The 19,477-nt window shown below is 38.2% G+C and overlaps 1 protein-coding gene across 1 annotated transcript in view; it reads left to right on the top strand.

Annotated features, from left to right (window-relative positions):
• Positions 1–6,325, top strand: part of LOC130647189 (ATP-dependent RNA helicase DDX54-like) — a 40,584-nt gene extending 34,259 nt beyond the window's left edge. The window contains exons 22-29 of the mRNA XM_057452957.1: positions 2,754–2,818; positions 4,973–5,066; positions 5,201–5,234; positions 5,358–5,415; positions 5,556–5,657; positions 5,725–5,826; positions 5,915–6,000; positions 6,101–6,325. Coding sequence (XP_057308940.1) covers positions 2,754–2,818; positions 4,973–5,066; positions 5,201–5,234; positions 5,358–5,415; positions 5,556–5,657; positions 5,725–5,826; positions 5,915–6,000; positions 6,101–6,282 — 723 coding nt within the window. The 3' untranslated portion in view covers positions 6,283–6,325. The remainder of the gene's footprint in view (positions 1–2,753; positions 2,819–4,972; positions 5,067–5,200; positions 5,235–5,357; positions 5,416–5,555; positions 5,658–5,724; positions 5,827–5,914; positions 6,001–6,100) is intronic.
• The last annotated feature ends 13,152 nt before the right edge of the window (positions 6,326–19,477 follow it).

Below are 19,477 nucleotides of genomic sequence, written 5' to 3'. Positions count from 1 at the left end.
TGAACAAAATTAAAATAGCTTCCACAATTTTTTTTTAAATTTTGTATTTTTATCATTTTTTAAGTTATCGAAACATTTTTTGTATTGTTTTAATTTTACTGAAATAAAAAGGTATTAAAACGATCTACTTTTCTACTTTTTAAATATATAAATATGTTATACATGTGTTTTATGGATTTCGAATTATTTCGTCAAACAAAACACACAAAATTAAAAAAAACATTTCTCGCAAGCTTTAAAATACTTAAATTTTAAGTTAGAGTCTTCTTAAGGCGCTAAAAAAGAGGAGAAAAAGTTGCCGAAGTGATACACAGCAATTTGATGTAGTGTGATCCCTTTTCTGTTCAATTGAAAAGTATCTGAACTTCTAAGCGATGGCATTTAATGTTTTGTTAGGTATGGTTTTTTCCAAAAAAATTACGGCGGCCTGGTGTTTATTTTTAACTTAATTGCTCGACCCGGGAGTCATTGTTCGAAACCGGAGTTTTTCGAATATGCTGGAATAGGCGAGACAACGGTGTCTTAGCAATTTTGAAGCCAGTCAAAGGTTGGCAAAGCACGAGGTAAGGGACAAAACAGTAAACTGCTTTATTTTTCAGGGATTTTGATATTATATTTTTGCTATTACAGGGTGACCACTCCTCCAATTCCTTAAATAACCTTAGAAAAAAAATATCCTTTAAAGTACTTAAATATAAAATTGAAATTTTACCTATTCTCCTTAATTTCTCCTTATTTCTTAATTTTTCTTTATCGTAACTTTTTTGGAAATGTGTTCATCGATTGCTCATCACCAGTGAAATAAGACATTTTCTCTGTTGCCTAAAATCGTATATTTTCTATCTTTCAGGGCATAACTTATATGTATATTTGTATAATATGTATAATTTTCTTATCATATGACATAGTATGTAACATTAAAGGAAGAGAACTAAAATTGGTTTTCTCCTTAATTCTTCTTATTTTTTTATTTTTTTTATTCTTGTTTGCAGCAAAATATCCTTAAAAATGTCAATTTGTCTCCTTAATTCTCCTTAATATCTTTACTTTTGTTCTCATTGTATTAGTGGTCACCCTGTATTAGAGCACCCTTGATTTTGAGAAATTGTTTTGTAGGTTGCAAAACTTCAAGTTTGGCTAATTGTATCTTTTTTTAATCTTGTTTCTCCTGTTTTACATTTTTCTGTAAAGAGTAGCTATTTTTTGGTCCTACAGTTTTGCATTTTGCATCATGTCCTGTAGCTAAGTAACTTAATACTTCTTTTTTATATTTAGTTAAGACTGGTGGGCTTTCTCAAGATGGAATTGCTGAAATCAAACATGTTTATAGCTAGCTAGCTAGCTAATCTTGGCTTTATCACAAGATTTTGGGTGCTATTTTATACAATTTATAAAGAAACAAAGATGATTGCTTTGTAGATATTAAATGTATTTAATAATAACCTATTTATGCACAACTTGAGATATTTTCTACTATCCTGATAAACTATAATGTTGAAACAGTCGACTCTGAATGACGTTTTATTTAATATATAGATGTCACATATTTGGCCCGAAAAACTTTAGGACCAAGAGTGGCCCTTTGGACAATTTCGGACAGTAATAAAATTAAATAATTTTCACTCCAGATATTTAACCCAATCTGTGGACCATAAAAAACATGTTTTCTTAACTTTTTTTTCAGAGATATTGTGGAAGACATTCATCTAAATGATAATTTTTTAGACATTTTTAGACATTTTGGCCTAAATTTACCGATTTCGGACAGGTGTCCAAATAAATTTTTGTTTTAGTAATAAGGACAATTTATCTCAGATTATTATTCTTTTTACAGAATATAAAAATCTTATTTCGTTCTTGAGATATCCTGTTTTAACTGAGAGGGTAAATTGAATTATTTTTTCGTAACAATTTTGTCCGCTACGAAACAGCGCAAGATATTATACGCAGTTTTTATATAAAAAAAACATTTTCTAAAATTAACCCAAAAATGAGACGATTTTCTTAACGTATTGTAGATATAAGGCCTGCAGAGCACAAGTCAATATCGACTTTGAGAGCTGGGTTGTCATTAAAACAAATTCCAAAGAAAAAAACTGACTGGAAATGTATGTTTGGGCGAATAATATTTACTTCTATAATGACATAATTTACAATAAGCCAGTCAATAACAAAGAAAACTTTCCAATTGAAACTTAGGGGAGGGGGTAGTTTCTATTGTGCACACTACAGACATTCGTGCGACCTACGGAAAATAAAGTGGCATGCACAAATGTATGTATGTGTGTTGTGTTGTGAGTTATTAGTTATTATGGTTCTACATAACATATATGTTCAACAAAAGCAGATCACAAAAGAGATCAAATCAAGATATACTTTCCAATAGTGTTACTCTTCACAGTAAATGAAATCCTGTGTTTTCCATTATCAGAAATTGTTTCCTAGGAAAATTATTTTTAAAACAAATCAGTCTTGGGCCCCATTAAGTGCTTTACATTATTTTAACAAATATTTTCCCCAAAAAAAATTCTTATATTGGATAAAAGCAGAATACAAAAAAGTAGATCACCATCAACAACTTTGTAATAGCGTGAATTTCCTGTTGGCAGGTATTGCAGACTGTTTCACTATTGTCGATGTGTGGTAGTTTGCGTAGCGTCTGCATCTTGTTTGCTTTCTTTCTGTATAAAATTCTGTTATTTCTGTTGGTTAATTTAATGCCAGCATTGATTTAAGTTTACTTAATATTTCAGACCGTGTTCGAATCAATGAATACAAAGAAGTCGAAGGAAACAGAAAGTGTGATGAGGATGAAAAGGTGATTATTTATTTAAAGATGCCAGCGCGATTACTGCCAGCTCTATATAGGGCAGATCTATATGGGGCCATTGGTATATGGGCTATAACATTTGAGCTGAGCCCTGGAAATTTCATTTTTTTTTAAAAAACAAGAACTATCCGCGGCCAAAAGCATTCGATAATGTGATTTGATAGTGAAACCTAAAACAAAATTTCACCCTCCTAAAAATAGAAATAAAGAACTTGAAGCGTTGCGCTCACTTATGAATAACAACGGCAAGTTTATAAAGAATGCAGACGAAGGGGGCGCTATAGTGATTTTTTTAAAGGACCATTATAGAGATACTGTTACATTTAAACCATAACCAACGAACGTATGGAAACCGAGAAGGGACAATAGACAAATTAAATTCAGAATACACAAGTTTATTTCAAAATACGCGAATATGTTTCAAAATGCACAAATCTTTTTCAAAATACACAAATACAAAAAAAACCTTTATACACAAAGTGTTCAAAAATAATAAACAATGCTCAAGTCTTCAAATACTCGTGCAACTGTTCGGAATTCAACCAACAACAAACATGGCAGATGATATAGCCTGTTTTTGCAGCAATTGTGGGGAAAAAATAAATATCTTGGATTTATTTTGCTGTTTTTGTGGTAGCAGAAAGGTTTCGAATGTTGATAACAACAAAAATGAAAAGCCTTCTTTCGTCATTCACAGAATTTCAAAAAGTGAAAAAAGAAGAAAGATCGAGTAGATTTGTTCCCAAAAATAGAAAGAGTGAAGAAGAAAAGAGTACTGGCATTAAAAGCATTAATCAAGTTGTAACAGAAAATGCAGAAATGAAGCCAACGAATTGATCACAATAAATGTTGGACTAATTCGAGAAAATAACAATGCCGAGTTACAAATTGTAAGAGGAAGTAAGCTACCCCTAAAAGTTCAAAAGTATGCTTCTGCCAAATCAGTCCTTTACTAAACTCAGGATCGACTATGATATTTGATGATAACTAGCCTCTGATTTTAGATTTCTTGTCGAAGGCAGTGGGTTACTCTTCTGACTTGTGTATACTGCCGCCTTGTGGACATTTTTATTATGATGTTTGATACCTTGATCGAGGTTAGGTAAGTCTTTGATGTAGTCTCCAAGTAACTCAGTTTTAATTTTTAAACTTGGTTGTGCTGACGATGCTGTCTGCTTTGTTTTTCTTCTTCGTAGACGTGAAGCCTTGCCTTTGCCTTCTCGATCTCTAATTGCTATTTTATAAGTTTCTGTTTCTTGCTCTAGGATGGCTGCTTCTTGCTGCTTGATAAACTTGACCTTAATCTCCAATTGCGCTATCCCGGCCTTTTTTTTTCAAGGCTGCTCCTCTTACAGATGGTCTAGTCGACTGCGAGTGTTTGGAGCAGACATCATATTTTCTACTTTTGGTACCTCATGATTGGCCATCTAACGAAATTTAGTCTAAGACTTCCCTTGCCGACTTCCTGACGGGACTTTGAATCCATCGTAATATCTCCTCTGAACGTCTCTGTCTAACTTGTCGATGAGCTCGATCGAAATCAATGGGTGGAAATCATCCTTCTCATTGAGTAGCATCAGGCATTTGATGATGACTTCTATAAACAACTTTCCATTTCCTTACTAGCCTCTGCTGAATTTTCATTGATCAAAACTGATTCTTATTTTCTCAGTTTCGCGCGGATTAGCATCTCTAAGCCGGGTCTTTTTGACTGGCTTAGATTTAACTCGAAAACCTTTCCTTTCTCAGTCCTGGAACGAATCCTACTTTCGGTTATGCACGACATACTAGTGCTGTACGGAGTTGTAAGGCTGTCGAAAATAAATACGAATGTACCTACTTGCTATTATAACTAAATATGTCTTTAGTTCAGCTAGGTGTTTAGTCTATAAAATATAAACTAACCATGTGCCCTGTTCAGAACTCGAGATATTCCAACTTATTTGTGTTTTGTTGTTTTTCTGGTCTGTAAGCTATACAAAGATCAGGGAAAAAATTGGGCATGTATCAATTATTTCCCTTCCCATGTAGTTTTAAAAAATGTGTAATGATAGCTTTTAGCAAAAATGTGAGCGGGATCAAAAATATAGAAATTTTCAACATACATTGATCATATGAGGTAATTACTGTTTTGTTTTTAAGGGAGTACCACTCTTCTGTGATCAACAGACAAAAGCAAAAATTAAAAGATAAAAAAACAGAAGTGAGAGAAGAAAAAGTGTCAACTATTGCTGATGTGAGTAAAACATATTGAATAGGGTGTATTGCCAATTCTCTGTAGATTTTTTTTACTATTGAGTTACAATTAGGTTGTGGCCAAGGCAATCCAGCTTGTGTCTCTTTGAATTTGTATTACCATTTTAATTTTAGGACGCGTATATAGCTGATCTGTTTGCCGTCAATGGTAAAATTATTACTATCCCTTTATCCTTTATCATGTTTTTTGTTTACTAAAAACAAGTTCCCAGTCTCTTTCTGTAGAATGGAATTCAGAACAATCATTCGCGCCAAATGTTTCGTGTTGTAGGGTATAAAGACGAAAATTATATTCAACGTCAGTCATCGGATTTTCATGGTGAGCAAGGGTAAGAATTGCACCAATTAATGGCCGCACTTGACCGTTCTTTTTTTTCCTATAATTTTTTTGTCAATTACGGTAATATTGCTGGTTCTTATAAAAGCAAAGTTTTCAACTGCAATCCTGTTGTAAACATTACTTTCATAGGTTCAATATAAAGTCATTCAAGAACGAAGCCAACGATTTAGCAGTTGATTTCACAGCAGACGACTCCTCTGTAATAAAGAAAAATGCAGCGTCTAAAAAATGGTTAGTTGCAGCATTTCATATCGCCTTTTTATGTGGACGTTAATTTATTTTTACTTTGAACGTGTAGGGATCGTAAACGCAAAAGATTTGTATCAACTGAAAGAGAGAAAGCAAAAAAGATAAAAACAGAGAGTGGAAACTATATCCCTGCATCCTACAAATCAAAAAGGTATTTGTCACTAACTTACGCATGTGAAACAGCTGAGTTATAAGAAAAGCAGTTATTTTACAACTGTACCAACATATTTGCAATCTAGATACGATGAATGGATGAAGAAAAGCAATTTTAAAAGGTCCGCTAACGATTATAGTGACAACGAGGATGCTAGTCGTGGAGAGAAAGGTGGGTTTTTTAAAAGTAATAAAACCTTCTAAATGCAATTAAGATAAAAGTTTAATGACTTCATTGACGTTGAAGTAAAGCCATCACACTTTTCTTGTAGGTAAAACCTTACCTCGTCAGCAGGGCAAGAAGAAAAACAAAATGATTAGATACGCTGGAAATAAAAAGCAAATGAATGGAACGTTGAAGACGAAGGATCAAATGGTTAATAATCGAATTTATACACAAACTAAGGAATCATACTTGCGTAAAAAAGAGAAGAAAGGAGGTAGAAGAAAATGAACATTTTAATTTTTTAACTAGTAAATAAAAAATCCCATTTCAATTTAGTTTTCTGTTTGCTGAAACCACTCTTCTGTCTACGTGCGCGTCATGATTCAAAATTTCTCAATTTTGTGTTTCAAAAAATTACCGTAAGAAAAATCCATGGGTAGCATCACGGTCGACAGCCCACATCACAGTGTAGCTGCCAGACAAAAGTAAAATCAGTCATAGTTCAAAAGTAAACTACTGACCGCGATTTCTCCAAATGTTAGTAGAAAACGTTTTAAAAGACAACTGGGACCCGGCATCGCATGGATTTAGCCCTACCGAATAAATGTATTTGCACCCATTTGGTTGGTCACTGCTTTTTTTGTGAAATAAGTTTTCTCAAACATTAGTCAAGCAGTTAGACAAAAATTCCATCAGTTAACCTGATTCGTCCCTCCATGAGGGTTTTTCTTAATGCTATGTTGCATGGCTATGATACTTACTGAGGTTTAACACGATAACTCGGATAAAGTTTATTGATATCCATCTTTATTCTATCAGCAAATGCATTATGATGTCAAAAAACGTGACGTTCTTTTCATGATGGTACACATCTGTTAGCATAAACTCAAGACGGACAGTAGACCCCTTTAGGGGAAGGTATACAGGGGTATCAAAGGTCCAGGTCAGCATGTCCCCCAAAGCGTTCAATTCTTTGGTGGGAAGCAGGGCCAGAACCTTCGATTTTTTACCATCCAAAAGACAGTCGTCTTCATCCAATTGTGGACAAATAAGTCTCAATTTATGATATATATCGGTTTTATATATAGTATCGTAGTCACCCTTCGTATAATACTTTTTTTGCAGGGTCATAGGTTAATCCCCAGGAGTTCTTGCAATTGCCTACCGATCACCACCGTAAAACCGTCACTAACACCGAGTCTACAATATGCATTTTTCAAAACAAACAGATTGATCTTATCTTCTGCCTGGCTGTTTACAATAGCCGCGATGTCCTCGATTTTGTACAGGCCATTCATAATCTCAATCCTTGTAACCCTCTGGTCAGGTCCTACTTTCGGTATAGTGATATCGTTGTTGCTATATAGGTTCAACCATCCGGGTCTGATACTGATAGATTTTAGAGCAATACGGGTGTCCTGTCCCAGGTAGTCTTCGAAAATCGTAGGTTTATCTATGTCGGTGATGTGCAGTTGTTTCATATCCTTTTGTTTTAAAGAAATAAACATCTACCAATACAACCACTCTGCAAAGTATACAAGTAGCAGGAGTGAATGGCCACTTGGCATTACAGATTTGGAGCATCAGGACCCGTACGTGAGCACGGAGTCTCATTTATCCGTGGTATTCCCGGAGTTTACCAAATACGCCATCAAAGTCCCAACAACCTACCTTGTTGACCCCGTTAATGTGAATTGGAAAGGGCAAGCGCTGGACTACTGGAATATTCAGGTCAATTTCGCCACCCATTGCGCAACTACGGCATTAGGCATATGTGCCAAACACATGACAGGCCACGTACCCCTCATCAACTCTATCTTCAAATTCCACGTGTACTACCACATGCGTCGTATTCTGGCAAGAATGAAGGTACTCATGCCGTATGACGATGGGTTCTCACAGTACAAAAACCCTTACTCGAGCTCAGGCTATGCCCAGGTCTGTCGCAAATACGGTTCAGATCCGGATGCATTGTACAAATTCAAGGCAGTCATGTCGTCATTGACGAATGGTAGATGGTGACCACAGGCTGATGGGGATCGGCAAAATTTATCATGCCAACAAGTCAAGGCCTAACATCCGAGGGCCTGACAAAGCTAAGAGAGTATCCGGGTTTACGTGGACCTGTTACTGGGGTCCCAGGCCGGTGCTAAAGCATCTCTAATCGGATCGAATGCAGATAACTGCACGGCTATGGTGGAACGTCAGGAAAATGTAAGCCATGACATCAGCGAGTTTCAAAAAGTACTGCAGTATGCCCAGACCCGGTGAACTTTGCATGGGGTGTACATGCTACCATCTGACATGAACCTGCGTATGGGCAAGATTGTGGGATATACAATATCCTTATAGCACCGGCAAGCGCAATCATCGGCATACGGCTTGACTTGAATAACAAGCCACTTATGAGGCATGCATCTGCCTCACCCACTAAGCATACTGCCAAAACACCTATATATACCCAAAGCATGCCACACCTCCCATACCCCCTAAGCATACTATACATACTCCAGATCATACCATACAGGCCATACCATCTAAACTTCCCAGGCCTACAACATCGCCTCCCATACCCGAACAACCACCACAAAATCAACACGAGGATACCAAGGCTGCATTAATCACTATAGGGGTCGGCCTCACCCTTGCCTATCTATGGTTCAGAAAATAGATCTATCTGATATATAGCACAACAAGGCCGGCTATTGCCGCGATGGCCATATACAGGTGTTTTGCAGCATAATCATCGACCATTGCCGCTGCCCTCAGGAGGAAGGAGACTATAGTGCCGATGACTGCAGCCAATGCGGCACCTGCTCTACCTGCCAGATATTTGAGAAAATTTCCAAGCTTCTCGAGTTGCTTCTGCACAAACCCTTTTTCACCACCACCTGCGGCACCTCGGCACCCCCCTCCCGTAACGGATAGTACAATGGTGCTTATCAACATCCCAATAGCAAAAACTATGCTGGCTATAGTTATACCCTGCTCCTTGAAGAGTATTTTTAGCTTCTCGAGCAAGGACGTGTCATCCTTAGCTATTTTCATCAGCATATTCTTGATGGAACTCAGCTGGCTATAAATTTGTAGCCTTTGTGTTTTCTCTGCTTCATCGGCGGTCTCTTTAAAATCACTCCATTTTTCAAGGTCATCCTTAGCTTCTTTTATCTCTTTATCAAGGAGTTCTTGATTCCACTGACCCCCATCTTTTCCGGCCTTTCGTTCCTCAAGTATTTTCAACCTATTCCCTGCCGTTCTAATCTTGTCCTCATATAGGATCTGCCTTGCCCGCAATACCTCCAGGGCGCCCTTGATAGTTTGCGATGGATGATGAAGTCCATTTTTTTCTCGTTCATCAAGGCCTTCGATATCCCCCCCCCGCAAAGGCAGTTTCTTGAATAAGTCTTTCTGACTCGTCCACGAAAATCTCGGCATTTCTGATACCATCAAGTGAATCCATTTCAATATGCAGAAGTTTCTGGGCCTCTGCTTCACTACCTTTGTTAGGTGTTTGATATTTATCAAAACCTAAGGCCTTCAGACGCGTAGGTCCTAAGTCCGTCCCTATGGTGTTAATGGATTTAAATTTACCTATACTAGTCGTATCCACTATTTCCTTATAGGTTCTCCCCCCCCCCCCCCCCCAGCGTTACCTTCCTAAAAACAAGCTTTTTACCCTCATCGGCCCTAAAATAATGATACTTTTTATCAGTTGACGTCAAATTTAAATGCTCGGTAAGTTTATCATAAAGATCGTCGACGGTTTCCTCCAAGTTCTGTTTCCCAAGCCCCAGCTCCAGTTGCCTGCGCGCACCTCCCTGCTGCTGACCCGGCGTTGAAGTCCCCGATGTTCCGGGTAGTTGCTTCGACTGTTGGCTATCCTCTTTATCGCCTTTATCATCATGCTTACCTATGCCTTTCTCGTCTGTAAAATCATATCCCGGGTTATCGGCCATCTTTATTTACAGCTATATATTATAATAAATATATAATCAACGCATACGGTACATTGATGGACACTTACACAGAAAGCAAACAGCTATTATGTATGAAGGGACGCCGGCAAAGAGTCCAGATTTCCCATATTCCATCGACCATCCACGAGATAGAAGATCTGTACGTTGACATACCCAACATGCCACAAAATGATGTTATTATCCTAGGTAGTCTGAAACTCTTATTTGATTTAGCAATAACAGGAACTAATACGACACGTACGATCGTGTCAAACATAGGGAAAAGTCTGGTGAAAAATCTACGTATTACCCTAAATAACAAAGAGGTTCAAATTATAAGCGACTACAATATCCTGGCATTGTACCGGGATCTATGATCCAATCTCATATTGGAGGGGATTAACTCTAATGACGGGACAATCAGAGCCCTACAGGTCAAGGGCACTGGTCATGTAGGTACAGATGAAGAGAAAGCCATCGTTAAAGCCTATGGAAACACTTTCTGTATCCCCATAGGAAAGATGTTTGAATTGACCCGATATTTACCCCTATATGCGGCAGGCCTGTACGACAGATTGCAATTCATTATAAACTTCGCGGCCCTATGGTGACGTCATCAAGGATGCAGGGACGGCAGCCTCAGGGTCTACAGCAGCCAAGCCGGCCGATGCTACATATAAGATTAGTAATATCAGACTTGAATTCGACAAAATCAGGAATGAGGGTGTGGCAAGCGCAATGATGTCAAGATATTCGAGACTTGCCCTGCCGTATGAAAGAGTACTCAGGATGAAGGTACTTACTATGAAAAAGGCTGATACTAGCTATAACCTCCAGATCGACTCACCATCCAAATCGTTCAAAGGTGTGCTGCTATTATTCATAGACCCGGGAAAAATGAAGGTTTATGCTGGTGTCAACGAAACGTTTTACAACCCTAAAATCGAGAAGATTAGCGTCGCTGTCGAGGGGGGAACCCAATGATGCCATGCTTCCCAAGGATCATCTCGAACAGATCGTCAACATTTTTGGCAGACGCAGGAATTCCGATGTGACCATCGGGCAGTTCTTCAATGAAAAGTATGCCCTGTTTGTGAACTTCCGTAGCTCACCCAATGAGATACTACATGGCAGTGGCAGACCACAACAGCAACTGAGTGATGGGATCACCTTGCATATCACCAAAGAGGACGATGAAGACGGCGAATTCAAATGCTATGTGTACTTGTTACAGGACGGCCAACTTAATATTTTGGATGGCAGGCTTGATCGTGTTGAATATTGAAAATAAAGAACGGCTACTATAGCAGTGATAGTTCCTGGTGCAGCTATAAACGCCCTCGCATTTTCAGGGACTAATTATATATTCAGCAAGCTCTCGGGGCATGGCGAAGCCGAGAGGAAAAGGCATGACCTTGCGGTTGAAAAGCTTAATACGGCCCAGGAGGAGTGGATACATAGGAAGCAGGCTAAATTGGAATGGTTCAACGAGGAACGAGAGAGGCAATTAAAAGTAGGAAAAAGTCGATGATTCCATGTACCAATTTTATATTTCCTCTGACAACAAGGCACCGCAATTGAAAGACTTCTACACCCCTTCAAAAACCCAACAGGATGATGAACGCACGTTCATTGTTGGATCATTGTCCCTGCTAGGGTTCGTAGCCTACAAGTATCTGTAACAACGTGCGTTTTTAACATGTATAAATAAAGGACATGTCAAAAGCATCACATATCGTTACAGAGGTAGAAGCAGAAAAGCTGAGTATTATCTACTATACCCCGGAACATCTCTGAACCGGCCGCAAAGCTGTCAAATTACTTGCAAGGGAGAGCGTTCTCTCCAAAAAAGGTAATACATTGGCTTAGTAGGCAACTCCTATTTCTCCTGCATATCAAGGGTCCAAAACGTATCGATTATCCACACTTTACCATTACGAAACCCAATAAGATGCATCAGTTTGATATGTTGTACATGCCGCATGACAAACTATATGGCAATACGTACAAATATATTCTCACAGGCATCGATGTAGCCTCAAGATATAAGGTAGCGAGACCCCTGCGTACCAAGCAGGCTAGCGAAATCGCGGAGATGATCAAAGATACTTGCAAAGCGGGACCTTTACGATACCCTAAAACCTTTCAGTGCGACAATGGTTCCGAATTCAAGTCAAATGTAACCAAACTGCTTGTGGATAAGGGGGTTGAAATTAAAAGATCCACCACCAAATACCACCATACGTTTACAGCTTTTGTGGAGTCCTATAATAGGGTTCTTGCCGAAAGACTGTTCAAACCCCAGGGTGCCCAAGAGTTAGCATCCGATGAGACTAGTAGCACCTGGGTCAAACACATTGTATGCCATCGTCAAAAGCCTTAATAATATTAAGACTACCATGATCGGCATGAAACCTAACAAGAAGCCCTGCGGCGTAAAGATTTCAGCCATTTGCAATAATCTGAAAAAGTACGGAACTTTGAAGAGGACTTAGTAATATGGGGGAACAAAATCATTGAATATTCTAAAATTTTAAAATTCAGTTTTTGACTATTATTGTAACTGTAAATCATAGCTAACTTAACTGACATAAACTTCATTTCTTTATAAAAACAGTTTAAAAAAAAATAATAAACCTGAAAATTGATGAACAATAAAAAAAATAAGAATAACGACAAGGCTGAAAAATCCGTGACCTAAAAGGGACATTCAATTTTCATTTTAAAATAAAAACAAATTTAAATTTTTTTATCAATTTTTCTTTTTTAATTCAATACCAAAAGAAAATTTCAACTCAATTTTCGTTTTTCGTTTTCAAATCAAAAAACAAAAAAGGAACTTCTTATTTTGGCAAAAAAGTACGCTCTCCTTCGCAGACGTTTTTCATCTACGAACCCAAGGATTACTTTGGGTCATTTGGTGCTAAAAATAACAAAATGTAATAACAGTTTCCAAATTTTTGATTTCTTATAGAATTTCAAATGTGAAAATTAAATCAAATTTCGTTTAAATCAAAAATTGAATTTCAAGTTCAATTTTTAATTTTTGATTTGAATCAAAAATTGAAATTCAAGTTCAATTGGTAATTTTGGTTTAAGTAGAAAATTGAAAATCAAATTAAATTTTTGATTTTTGAGTTAATTATAAATTGCTACAATTTTGATTTAAATTGCCAAAAAAAAATATTTACCACAGTCACCTTCTTTGATTGGGTTTGCATGTATGGCAAAATATCTGATCGACCGTGAAGATGCTGAAAATGTTCCTGGATTACAAGAATTAAAAAAACTCTTGCCCACAATCTGTACGCTCTTGATGAAAGATACCATAATCAATAGCAGCTTTTCTAAAGTATTAAAATGAAAAAAATAGGTTAAAGATGTTTTTAGACAAAATATCCCTCAGTGGTGAGAAAATGTTTTTGACCAACAAAACCTTGTTATGCATTTTTCCTTTACAAAATTTATGAAGAAATTTCTAGAAAATACCTAAACTATATGTCTTTCAGTGAAACAACGAGAATTAAAATTAACCTGTATATATCATCGTAAATAAGAGCGTTGCTTTTTATTGGCATGGTAGAGTAGCCGACAATGAAGCGAGAATGACCATCAATGGCAATGACATGTGTAGCCCCATACATAACATTTTGATCATAGTGAATTTTAAGGCTAAAGTAATCGACCCGATAAGGTATTGGGTTAACCATTCGTGCGGTGTCAGTGCGTCTTCTCTAATATTTTTAGGGTGCAGCTTTTGCTAAAGCTCGTTTAACTCTATTATGGCTAACACGTATATTGTCTCAATTAGCAATATACTCGGTCATCGTTTACCTCCTATACGTTGGACTAACCTTAAATAAATAAATTTGGTCAATGTCAGTGTAATAAAAAAGGGAATAACATAGTTCGTTTAAAAAGACGCTGTTTTATTCAAAGAAATGAAAATTATATATTTTTTTCAAGAAAAAATATTTCAGCAAGAGAAAAAAATACTAATTAAGAAAAAAAATTTTAACCTTTGTTTCTGGTATTTTTAATATACTCCAGTAAAACAAGCCAGTTCAGGAAGCAAAATTTGTAGCGCTTTCTTGAAAAAATATTTTCCTCAAGGAAGCACGCTAAAATATTTAGAGCTGTTTTCTCTGCTTTACTTATATCTTAGAAGACAAGAAGGTAATTCGAGAAGAAAATCTGCAATATGAATGTGTCATGTAGAGAAATGTAAAAATCAAAAAATCTTAGAAAAACATATTTTTCTAACGAAATGCCAAATTAGCTATTAAAAAATAACTGAAGTAAATGTAATAATGTCTTACTTCTTGAACTGTCGTTGCTACAGTCTGTTCTAGATGGGCTTGTAAAACCCTTGGCGACAATCCATTTTATTTATAATACCGTTTTATTGACTTTACGGAATAACCTGTTTCTAACCTCTTTCTCCTGGATACCCAGGCTGGTGCCAAAGCTTCTCTCATCGGATCGAATGCAGATAACTACACGGCAAGGCAAACTCTAGTACAGAAATTTGAGGCTATGGTGGAACGTCAGGAAAATGTAAGCCATGACATCAGCGAGTTTCACAAAGTACTGCAGTATGCCCGGACCCCGATGCTGCCATCTGACATAAACCTGCGTATGGGCAAGATTGTGGGATATACAATATCCTTATTGGACCGGCTAGCGCAATCATCGGCATAAGGCTTGACTTGAATAACAAGCCACTTATGAGGCATGCATCTGCCTCACCCACTAAGCATACTGCCAAAACACCTATATATACCACAAAGCATGCCACACCTCCCATACCCCCTAAGCATACTATACATACTCCAGATCATACCATACAGGCCATACCATCTAAACCTCCCAGGCCTACAACATCGCCTCTCGTACCCGAACAACCACCACAAAATCAACACGAGGATACCGCGACTGCAAGATATTGAAAAGAAGGAAAGAATTTCTTCAGTAAAAATTTTATTCATGTCTGGTAAGACAAACAACATTTAACTGAATCCTACGAATGTTAAACAATACTTTACACTTCACGTCAATTGATCTGATAGGCCAGAATTATCACATGACTTGTCACATGATTTGTTAGTCTTTTAAGCATTTATGAGTTAAAAACTTTTAATTTTCTATTTAAACCAAAATTATCAATTGAACTTGAATTTCAATTTTTGATTCAAATCAAAAATCAAAAATGAAACTTACAATTTAATTTTTGATTTAAACGAAATTTGATTTAATTTTCAAATTTAAAATTCTCTTAAAAATCAGAAATTTAGAAATTGATATTACATTTTGGGATTTTCAACACCAACCCTTGACCCAAAGTAATCCTTTAGTTCGTAGAAGAAAAACGTCTGCGAAGGAGAGCGCACTTTTTTGCCAAAATATGAAGTTTCTTTTTTGTTTTTTCATTAGAAAACGAAAAACGAAAATTGTGTTGAAATATTCTTTTTATATTGAATTAAAAAAGAAAAATTGTTAAAAAAATTTGTTTTTATTTTAAAATGAAAATTGAATGTCCCTTTTAGGTCACGGATACTGAAAATTTATCTATTTTCTCATTTCTCTAAAAAACTACTTGGAAAATATCTTTAAAGGTGGCAGCAAATTTTTTTTTACATAATCAGTTACGAAAGGTTATTTTCAGACTACATATTCTTATTTTTTCTTTTATAACACACTTGTCACAATTATATAGCTATAATACATTATCTTTCACCAATAATATTCAGTCTCAACAATTCCTCTTTACATTAAAATTCGTGAATAATTAATTAGTTCTGCTGAATATAGCTTTAGGGGCTGTTCATATGGAGGTGGGCTGGTTCGGTTAGGCAAGCTTGCTCGGCTAGCCGGTGTAATTTTTATCTCGTGTTCATATGAAGTTTTTTACATCTCGGCCAGCCAGGATGGAAAAGTTGTTTCACAAAAGATTCATAAACAATGAAGACAAAAGAATATATTTCGAACTTTTAATAATTACCGACTTTCATAAAGCGCGGTCTGGGCACGAAAAAAGGGCTTGTAGGAGGAAAGCACTTCATGGAAGGATCCATATAGTCTGTGAATGTGTCGTATCCGACATTGTCGTATTCTTCCCCCGACGATAACGGCATCCGACACACGACGTTAATCAATTTATCAACGTCGTAATGTTGTTAATACATACTAGTGCCTAGTATAATATCTTTGTAATATACAGTAATACACTGTAGTACTTAGTAATATGCCGTAATTTACACTGTATTACTTTGTAGTATATTCAGTAATACACTGTAATACCTTGTAGTATTCAGTAACATCCTATAATGCCCTGTAGTATTCAGTAATTCACTGTAATACTTTGTAGTATTCGGTAATACACTGTAATACCCTTTAGTATTCGGTAGTATACTGTAATACCTTGTAGTATTCAGTAATACACTGTAATACCTTGTAATATTTGGTAATATATTGTAATACCTTGTAGTATTCGGTAATATACTGTAGTACCTTGTAGTATTCAGTAATACACTGTAATACTTAGTAATATACTGTAATACCCTATAGTATTCAGTAATACACTGTAATACTTATTAATATTCAGTAATATACTGTAATACCTCATTCGTATTTCACATTTATTGCGACATTGCCGACGATGTTGAGACATATCAAAGATGATGGCAGACCTCTCCCCATCGGGAAAAACAAAAAGGTGGTAGCTCTCATGAAAGACGAGCTAAGTGGCCAAATCATGACAGAGTTCATCACCCTAAAAGCAAAACTCTATGCCTACAAGAGTTCATGAAGGAGGGCGGCGATCGCAAGGCGAAAGGTGTAAAGAAGTGCGTCACGGCCAAATCCATCACCTTCGAAGACTATCGCCAATGTCTGAAGGATGGTGTCGACATATACAAGAGCCAGGTGCTGATCCAGAACAAGGGGCATCAAATCTACACGCAAGAGGTGAACAAGCTGGCACTCAAAAAGCAGACGACAAACGGATCATTCAAGCGGACCAGATCACAACGCTCGCCAGGGGTCATTATCGCTTAGCGGCTAAGGAGATCAAATAAATGGAGATATGTTTACTAATCGCCGTGCTACTGCCATACGTCTTGATCCTTGCTTGCTTCGTTCGTTACTGACGTGTAATAAAGACATTGAGACATTGCAGAGATATTCGACGAAGTCGACACACCAGCAGAAGCCCTCGAGCAAAAACCAGACGTTGATAAACGTCAAGCCCTGAAGGATGCACGCAAGGGTAAACAACACCTCCTGCCGAAGAAATGCACCGAAGCCTATATTGACAAAGCCCTGTCAACTCATGCCATCACCATGTACATGAAGGCTATAGGTAACATGGTGTCCCTCGATAGTCCCGAGGCTCTACGCCAAGACTTGGAAGGGGACCCTATAATTCAAGAATCTATGGCGGGCCTGGGGATACTAGTCTATTCAACCTTTGGAAGATTCCTTGCTCCACTACTCGTCGCGGCCCACACCATAAATCAGCTCAAGGTGTCCAGGGAGGGTTCGGAGGAGGATGATGAAGGGGGAGAAAAGGATGGGAAATAGCCTTTCAAAGATAGATCTTGACAATTATGAAATGTATGAACAGGGGAACAATATAGCAAACTCATTAGGCAAGAGCAGAGTAAAGACGCGGTACACGGATTGGTGTGCTATCTACGGTGACTCACGCGCTTTGGAAATCCTGACACCAGCAGCTGATCGATTTCTGCCACAAACATGTAATTTAGTGAGGACTCCACATATGCATGCGGTAAGATACGCTGGCAGAAACGGTTTGGAAGGCCTCCAGGGTGTATCAGTGTTCTTTGAAGGAATGATCAAGGTCACTGGTTTGGAATGGTTCTTGTACGTCTCACGACTTACAAGAAATGAGCAAAGAGCTGGGACAAGAAGAGAGAGTCATAACGCATCCAGTAAAACATCCGCGAAGAGTCGCGCAGGGTCACAAGTTGGCGGCACTGATGAAAAAGAGGAAGGAGGAAATGAAGCAACAAGAAGGCACAGTAGAATCTACAGTCAAAACCTCTTCAGGAATGAGTTCCGGAGCCAGTTCCGTACAGTCAGGTGCCGCATACCTTGGCGGAGGCCTCGTTGCCGTACTCGTCTGTGTAGGAGGGGTCTACTACATTTTACGTAAGCTGCCTATGCGCATACAGCATCAACCTGCCGAAATCCCAGAGCCACGTGAACCTCAGCAAAAACCCAGCGCATCCCAGATGGACATTTTCAAGATGAAATAGCCACTAATAAATGAGCAGCAAAGAGTAATAAAAAGAAGTCGTTGATTCCTTGTGGGAATCTGTCTGGCTGGTATCCTATACTATTGTCTTAGCACTAGGTGCAAAAAAGGCGCTGGGAGTTTCTAGACCAGGGCCAAGATGGACCTGGAGGACTGTTTAAAGCTCGCTGGATATATGACGGGAGCGATATTATTCGACGATTATGCGATAAAACAAGGCTGGTATAAACGTTCCATGATGCCTCCAAAATAGGCTGTCCAGCAAAAAAACCTGTGTGTCGTAGAGGGTGGCTTTGGATAAATGACTCTCGATAAAGTGTCAAAGAGCCCTGCACGAGCATTTACACAGAAGCCACAGGTTGTGGCAAGACCCAGCAAGTCCTTGACCTCCTGGAGGACGAGTACAATGCACATTTCCACAATATCGTGATCCTCTGCCCAACGATCCGCTGGAACAAGACTTACTTGGCAAGGTTCTGTCTCTGGCAGGACGACTACGTGTTCCTGATAGACCCAAAGGATCAGCTGTTCGAATGGATAGGAAAATTGTCGGAACTCCTGGCGGGCGAGGAGACACTCTTCATCGTCGAAGATATGATAAGCGACGAATCTCTAGACAAAAGGCGTCAATCCCTGCTCGAGCTCGGTGCTCGGGGAGGCATCGAGGACACAACCTATGGCTGTTAACGCAGTCTTACACCGCTTTGCCGAAGAATCTCTGCCGACAGAAGAAGCAGTTGTTCGTGTGGTACCCTTCGCAGCGTTCGGATATGAGGATGATCGATGAGGAGACGAACCAAATAGATAACTGGGAGGGGATCAAGTTTCAACTCAAAAAGTCCAAGCATGACTGCCTTTGGATCAGACTTGAGCATCCGAGGACTTGGAAGATCTTGGAGTGACCTGAGGCACATCAGTGTATAAGTACTACTTTTACACTGATCATACGAATAAGGACGTTACAAGTGTTATGGAAAAGGGGGTCAATATTGACCTCCTTCATCCAGACACGGTGTTACGGACGGAAGCCGGCCTTTATTGCTTCCTCCTGAGGGGCGGTAGACATGAGGCGGGGCCCGACTGGAGCTATCGCTCTATGAGCTCCAAAGTTTACAAGAAAATGTCTTCGCAAATTACCCTATTTAACGCCGTGCCTACTGAAGCCATCGAGACTCTCTTCGATGGACAAAATCAGCCCCTGTTCAAACGTGCTGATCTCGATAGATTCCTTGGTATCCCAAATGCCAGG

This window comes from Hydractinia symbiolongicarpus, chromosome 6 (genome assembly GCF_029227915.1).
Source record: "Hydractinia symbiolongicarpus strain clone_291-10 chromosome 6, HSymV2.1, whole genome shotgun sequence".
NCBI classification, from domain to species: Eukaryota; Metazoa; Cnidaria; class Hydrozoa; order Anthoathecata; family Hydractiniidae; genus Hydractinia; species Hydractinia symbiolongicarpus.
Note: the sequence above shows the minus strand (reverse complement) of the source record. Positions and strands in the feature narration are given on the sequence as shown.